The sequence below is a fragment of the Poecilia formosa genome, unplaced genomic scaffold (genome assembly GCF_000485575.1).
Source record: "Poecilia formosa unplaced genomic scaffold, Poecilia_formosa-5.1.2 Scaffold34, whole genome shotgun sequence".
NCBI lineage: Eukaryota > Metazoa > Chordata > Actinopteri > Cyprinodontiformes > Poeciliidae > Poecilia > Poecilia formosa.
Genome location: NW_006799973.1, coordinates 794090 through 800558, shown reverse-complemented (window position 1 = coordinate 800558; position 6469 = coordinate 794090). Strand labels below are relative to the sequence as shown.

The following is a 6469-nucleotide window of genomic DNA, read 5'->3' as shown; positions in this document are numbered from 1 at the left end:
AGCAGATAAATAATGATGACTGAATTTGATTTGTTTTTAATAACCAGACATTCAGTTTGTGGTAATGTAGAAATAATGAACCAGGAAAGACCTGACATGAAAGATGCTGCAGAACTGTGGATATCTGGCAAACTAATTATCTCAGCTTTAACTGCACGACTGCACACACACGGTTCTTCCTCAGAAGACTCTCTGCCTTGGTCTTATAACTGTCAGCTCTTTAACTTTTAATTTTACGTGCAAAGTACTGTTGCATTGACTGTCGGAAGGCATTGAGCGAGTTTGGGCAATAAAAACCTTAAAAGTGTTATCGGCAATTAAGACTTTGGTCGTGGATAACAGCCTGCCAATCTGTGTCCCCAGCTGCTTTCAAAGGAGGGCAGTCTTTTCCAAAATGATGCGGATTTATTTAATGAGTTCAAGTGAGAGATGGTATCAAAGGAAATAGAAGATTTGTGGTTAAAGAGTTTGACATCTGTTGCTGTGTCTTCCAAGCAAACTGCAGGGAAATAATTGCTGAAAAACATTCTTGTCACACAACTCCTCACTACCAACTCCATAGTTCCAACAGTCTGCAGAAGAGTCCAGAGATGCACCCTGGGAGAAGAAAGTACTGTAATCACTCCAAAACAGCCGCCTCTGATCTCGTTAAAGGCTAATTGATGTTCTATGTTAACGAGCTTTACCTTAATTAGTGGTATTAAAAGAACACTGGGTGGCACGTGTAGCTAGGGAAAAAAGTGGGGGTTCTGGTGGTCTGCAGGATTGAGGTAACAACCCACTAATGTTGCATCAAACACAAGATGAAAGGGCTGGGAGGTGGGAGAGTAAACCAGTGCAGAGGAAGTCACAGGTTGCAGGGGTGAAGAAAAAGATGGAGAGACTGAGGCGAGAAGAGGCAGGGGTATTGGCAGAAGAAAAGAAACAAGCAAATGAGGGGAAGGAGAGTTGACGTGGGGAGGACTGGGCTGTAAGCTCGAGGCTTTTCCGAGCTGAAGTCAAAGAATCAATGGGATGAAATTGATGACGAGCGTGGAGTTGGAGCAAACAAGCTCACAAATGTTGACTGTGTTCCTTGCATTTCTCCAACCTTTGCGATCCAATTCCAATCAGCTTTCTTTTGCCCTCATCATCATGCCTGCCGTCCACATCCTCGTTCTCCTCACACCTTCAGACAGGTTGTCTGCACTCACCTCAACTTCCCGCCACCCCCCTCTCACAACAGCTGGTACAGTACAGATCTCTGGGCGACCGTTCAGCAGAGAAGGGACACTGAAGGCAACACTTCAGGGGCAGCAGTGCATGCAGTACACTGCTGCAGTACGTCTGCATGTGCTTACAATCTCAAAAAGGGGGTTTGTGAGGGGAAATGATGGACTGAACAGATCATCTGGAAGGGAAGCGGAGAATGCAACTCAGACAGAAATGAAGGAAATAAAAACACATTTGTTTCAATTACAAATGCATCCAACGGCCTCTCGGTGCAGGCCTATAAATTTGACATTGTCACTCTCAAGCACTGCAGTAAATCCGTGAGTAGAAACACTGTGCCTCTCCATCTTACAGGTCAACATCATCATGTTCTCCCTTGGTGGTCTTTACAGTCCAAAACCCCCTTCTTCTTCTTTTCTTATATGAGAAAATAAAATAAAATCACCCTTTTTTTGGCAAGGAAAACTTATTCTGGACAACAAAATTAAGTAAAATCTCTGTCTCTCTCTCTCACACACACACACACAAACACACAGACTCCTGGTAAAATAAATAAAGCGTCGGATCCAGCTGTCTGAAGATTCTTCGGTGGCAACAGAGGGGATAACCGTGGGCCGCCATACGCCCAAATATTCAGCGTATCGGGATATAAATAGATCAAGAGGGTGGGAAAACTGATCAGCAATCTTGCAGTGGCTTTTTAAAACGAAGTACACGTTCACGCACCAACACCAAGCACGCATGTGGAGAAAACAAGCATCAATTAAAACCTCCGCAGCAAAGTGAAGCATGAAAACTGTTGCCAGTTTTTCCTCTTAAACTGAACCCAAACTCTGTCTTTTTTTTTTTTCTTTTTTACCAAACATTTCCAGAAAGACAGGATCGGTGCAGCCTCAAGGTTCTTTGGTGTGCATGATTAATTGAACTGCCGGTAAACTGTGTGCGTGAGCGTCTATCCCATCTGCGCCTGTGAGTTTTTCGGGCGCAGCAATGACAGAGGGGTCAAAGCCCCGGCGCGCCGGCCGCTTCCAACCTCCATCTCTCCATCAGAAGCGTCCCTACACACGAATGCCGACATCCGACTGCTCATTTATTCCATGTCTCAATGACGCGCAGCATCCTCTCGCTGCCTGAGCCGCAATTAATCCAAAGCAGCAGCAGCATCAGCAGCAGCGGCAGAGGGTCTGTGTGCGTGGTTTGGAGCAAAAAATGCGCACTGCAAATCTGAACCGGATCAAACAAAAATGTACTTACTGAATTTCACCAGCCTTTCCCCCCTCTCTTCCTGCGTCCCTCCATCCTTTTTCACATCCTTGCTTTTTGAGGTATCCGTTTTGCGGGTGTCCCCCACCGCCGCCGCTGCCGCCTCCTCCGCCGCCACACACGCGCGCACACGCACACTGACACGCACGCTGTGAAAATATATATCTGTATAAATATATATGTTCTACATGTATTCAATTTCTCCCGATCTCTCTCTTCACCTCTCTCGCTCCCTCTCTCCTCTCTCTCACACGCACTCTCTCCAGCTCTCCCTCTTTCCCTCTTCTTTTGTTAAAATTCAGTATATGCGCCCCGTCACCTAGCAACCGTCAACCTCCCTCTCTACCCCTGTATTTCTCTCCTCCTCCCCCCTCCTCCCTCCCTGCCTCTCCATCTCAGGCGACACGTGTTGAATGCTAAACTTAGCGGTCAGGAATAAAATTAATAAAGGGATAGGACGCGCGCTCTATCTCCCCTCCTTTCTCAGTCTTCCTCCTCGTATCATAATGCAATATAAATATTTACTAGAACCACTCAGCCCTATCATGCCCCCTTCCCTAGCGTCGCTCCGCATTTCCCCCCCTCCTTCCCTCCCTCTCTCCCTCTCTCTTCCTCCATCCATTCATCCATCACTAGCTCCCTCCCTGCATCCCTCCCTCGCCGTCCTGCTTTTTTTTTTTTTACCCCTCTCTTTTTTACCGCTGCCTCCTATCGCCTCTTTCTGCTTCTCCAAGCAAAACGGAGGCGCCACACCAGCGTCTGTGGATCCACATGTGAGTGTCACCCAGGCAGATGCCTGGTGCGTCTTAGCATGGAGAGGTGCAGCTTCATAGTCTTGCTTGCGTGCGCCTGTGCATGTGGATGGATGAATGGAGCAGCATGTAACTAGCGTGCCATGCGTGCGCAGCTTGCAGTCAGCGCAGGGGATATGCAGTGTTTCGGAGCTGCAGTTCAGATTCTTAATTCTGATGTTTTGGCTGCAGAGTTTCAAATAAATTCAACCTAACTTTTCTTGTCTGTCTGGTGAGAGAAATGCAACAGGAGGTTTATTGCTTGCAGTGTATTTTTTTATTTTTTTTATTTTTGCTTCTTTTCATCCAATAATCTCTGAAAGTAGAAGAAATTGTGCTTGGTGTGAGATGTAGAAACTGTTATTTGTCTGCATCAGTGGTTTTCAGAATACAAATTTTAACTGAAGAATGTGCAAGGTATGGTTGACTTAAATATTATTTTACCAACATGTTTTTTTTCTGACTAAAAGAATCATTCTTGGAGTGCACCCAGAGTCCTGACTAGAACCTGACAGAATCTGTGGCCAAACTTTATGCTGATGGTAAGGAGGCCTCCAAACATCCAGAAACAGCTCACCAATCATAAGAATGTAAATGTGACCTCTTGGTTTTCTATTTTTAATAAATTTGTGAAAAACTAACTTTTTTCTACATTGTCAGGGTAAATATTTGAATGTAAAATTTTAAGGAAAGAGACTATTCCAATACAATTTGGAATAAGGCTGCATTTCAAAGTCATTTTTCATATCCACTGTATATCAGTTCATGTTTCCGTTGCATAAAAAACATAGTTAATTTGAGGAAGAGGGTTTCTTTTTTAGAGCACATGGGAAATCTGTCAGTTCAAGTGACCAGCTGAATATTAATGACTAAAATTAAGATACTTTAGTATTTATTCTCATTGCTCTATAAATATTGCATGACAATTGAAAGCAATTTTTAAAGTTGAGTTGTAAACGTAAACTGAAGACATTTGAAAGAAAACTTCAAGCACATTTAGTTTCTCTATTATGCATTCTCCACTTTTGTAGTTGGATAAAAATATACTGTCCTATCTACTTATGCAAATAGTTGCCTTTATTTCTTTATGCTCAAACAAGACTGTTGTTTGTTTAAAGTACTTTCCTATGTTGTTATATGAAAAAGAAACTCCAATTAAGTGAACTTAAGTAGATTAAGTAAAGCTGAAGTTTGAATAAATTGCTCAACTTTTTTAACGTAATAAATTAAATTTGCAGCACACTGTAAAATCTAATTACTTAGTCCACAACCAAAACCTTAGGTTTTTTTGGGGAGGGGGGTGGATTTAACTACAAACTGCTTAAACTGAAAATACTTGTTTGAAACGCAGATGGAGCTTTGGAGTCTACATTTTCGCCTTAAACATCCTAATTTTAGTGACAAAAACAAAGTGTTTTAATTCGTTGCTACTGCTGGTGGCACAATGCATTGTGGGATACCTTGCTGGCCAATCCTACTGTTACATATAAAGTCCAAAACGAAAAGAAAAAAAAAAAAAAAAAAATCAATTATTGCAACATCTAAAAACTAATGAAGTCATGTTGTGTATTGCAAAGCTAAAATAACTTGATAAATTTTGTTTAACTTTCATAAACTAAATGACCACCTTAATGACTTCCGCTAGCTTAAAATTGTCTCCACTTCAAATCACTGCTGGTCCGTTGGTGCTTGTGAACTCTGATGGATTATGGGTAGTATTTGGTGTTTTGAAATGAAACACAATAATGATAACAAGATTGTTTTTGTTGTGTGGATTAACTTAAAAGGATAGGCTCTTAGTACTTAATTTATTTTCTGGAAAAAAAATTACAATGTCTTGTATCTTGACCAAGTATTTTTTAACCCAAATGCTACATATATTTGCTACATAAGATACTAACTTGAATTTTTATTGTTGATTTCACAGATTCAATTATGTAAATTTACTTCACCACAGATTCAATTTTATCAGTGTAAGCAATATTGAGAAAGTTTGGCTACCCCCTAAAATCAGGCCTTCGTTAACTTAAATCTACTGGTTGTGCACAATTATCTGGAAAGATGGAGTGAGGCAAATTTTAAAGCAATAAAAACTAAATCTGTGCCAATAATCAGTAGCAATCGGCTTCCCTAATGAGATGCTCAGTATTCTGCTAATTAAATAATGACCAACAAGGAGAAAATTACAGCGCAAAGCTTGTCTGTATAGATGTGTTTACAGTTTCCAAGAAAAAGACATCCTTCCTGGGATGATTGTTTAAAGGTAAATCAAAACCCCAATTTAACAGTAAAAAAAATGTCAGCAAGATTTAGCAGATTTAGCAGTCTGGAGTTGTGGTTCAATGTTTTACTGTGCAGCAGTACCTGCCAGAAGAAGAAAAAGCCTGTCTGCAGCCGCAGAGCAAAATTTACCTACGTTGGACTATCTCAAGAACCAAAAATTAAATATCTAAGCAAATAGATAAAGTCTCAAGCAAAACTGCTAGGCTTTCACACAGCTAGAATCAGTCTGCAGGAAGCAGGAAACCAGCAAAAAAAAGAACTCTAGTCAGGTAAAAATAAAAGACCTCATATAGTCTTAAGAGATTTTACCACAAACTGATAGTATGCACTGAGATGTTTACTTTAGGCCTTAGAAAAACTTTTTTTTTTTTTTTGTTAAAAATAACACTGCTACACTAAATCCAGGAGGATTCATGTATGACCCGCCTGGACTGTTGCCCTTACAGCCCGATCTCATAAGTGAAGGACAATGGATGCATGGTAGATAATTAGCATTAATGGAAATTCAAATGGAAAGAACAAGAGGTAATTTTCCAAATTAGTTAACAAATGTATTGTCAGTTGACAAATATGGATTTACTATTGATTAAACAAAAGAAATATACATTATTTCAATAAAAACACTTAAAACAAAAAAACAAATCTGTTTATTTGTCAGTCTTTTTCTAGTATCTCCTTCACTCTAAGAGGGGATTGGAAAGAAGGGATGTGAAACCAACTGGAACCATCCAGCTTTTAGCTCCACATCCACCAGCCATACCAAGAGGTGGCCAGATGGGGACCACTAATAATCACAGCATGGTACAGCAAAACCAAAGGCAACAAACCTATGATGCCATTTTTAAATAAAAGGGTAGAAGGTAAAGCTGTGATCAGGTGATAGATATTTAAAAATGGCCTGTTATGACACATAAAAATAA

General features: G+C 40.7%; 1 protein-coding gene across 1 annotated transcript in view; it reads left to right on the top strand.

Moving 5' to 3' along the window:
* Positions 1 to 3005: 3005 nt before the first annotated feature.
* pitpnc1b (phosphatidylinositol transfer protein cytoplasmic 1b) overlaps positions 3006 to 6469 on the top strand; it is a 43694-nt gene continuing 40230 nt past the window's right edge. The window contains exon 1 of the mRNA XM_016670536.1: positions 3006 to 3248. Within this exon, the coding sequence (XP_016526022.1) occupies positions 3021 to 3248 (228 nt within the window). The 5' untranslated portion in view covers positions 3006 to 3020. The remainder of the gene's footprint in view (positions 3249 to 6469) is intronic.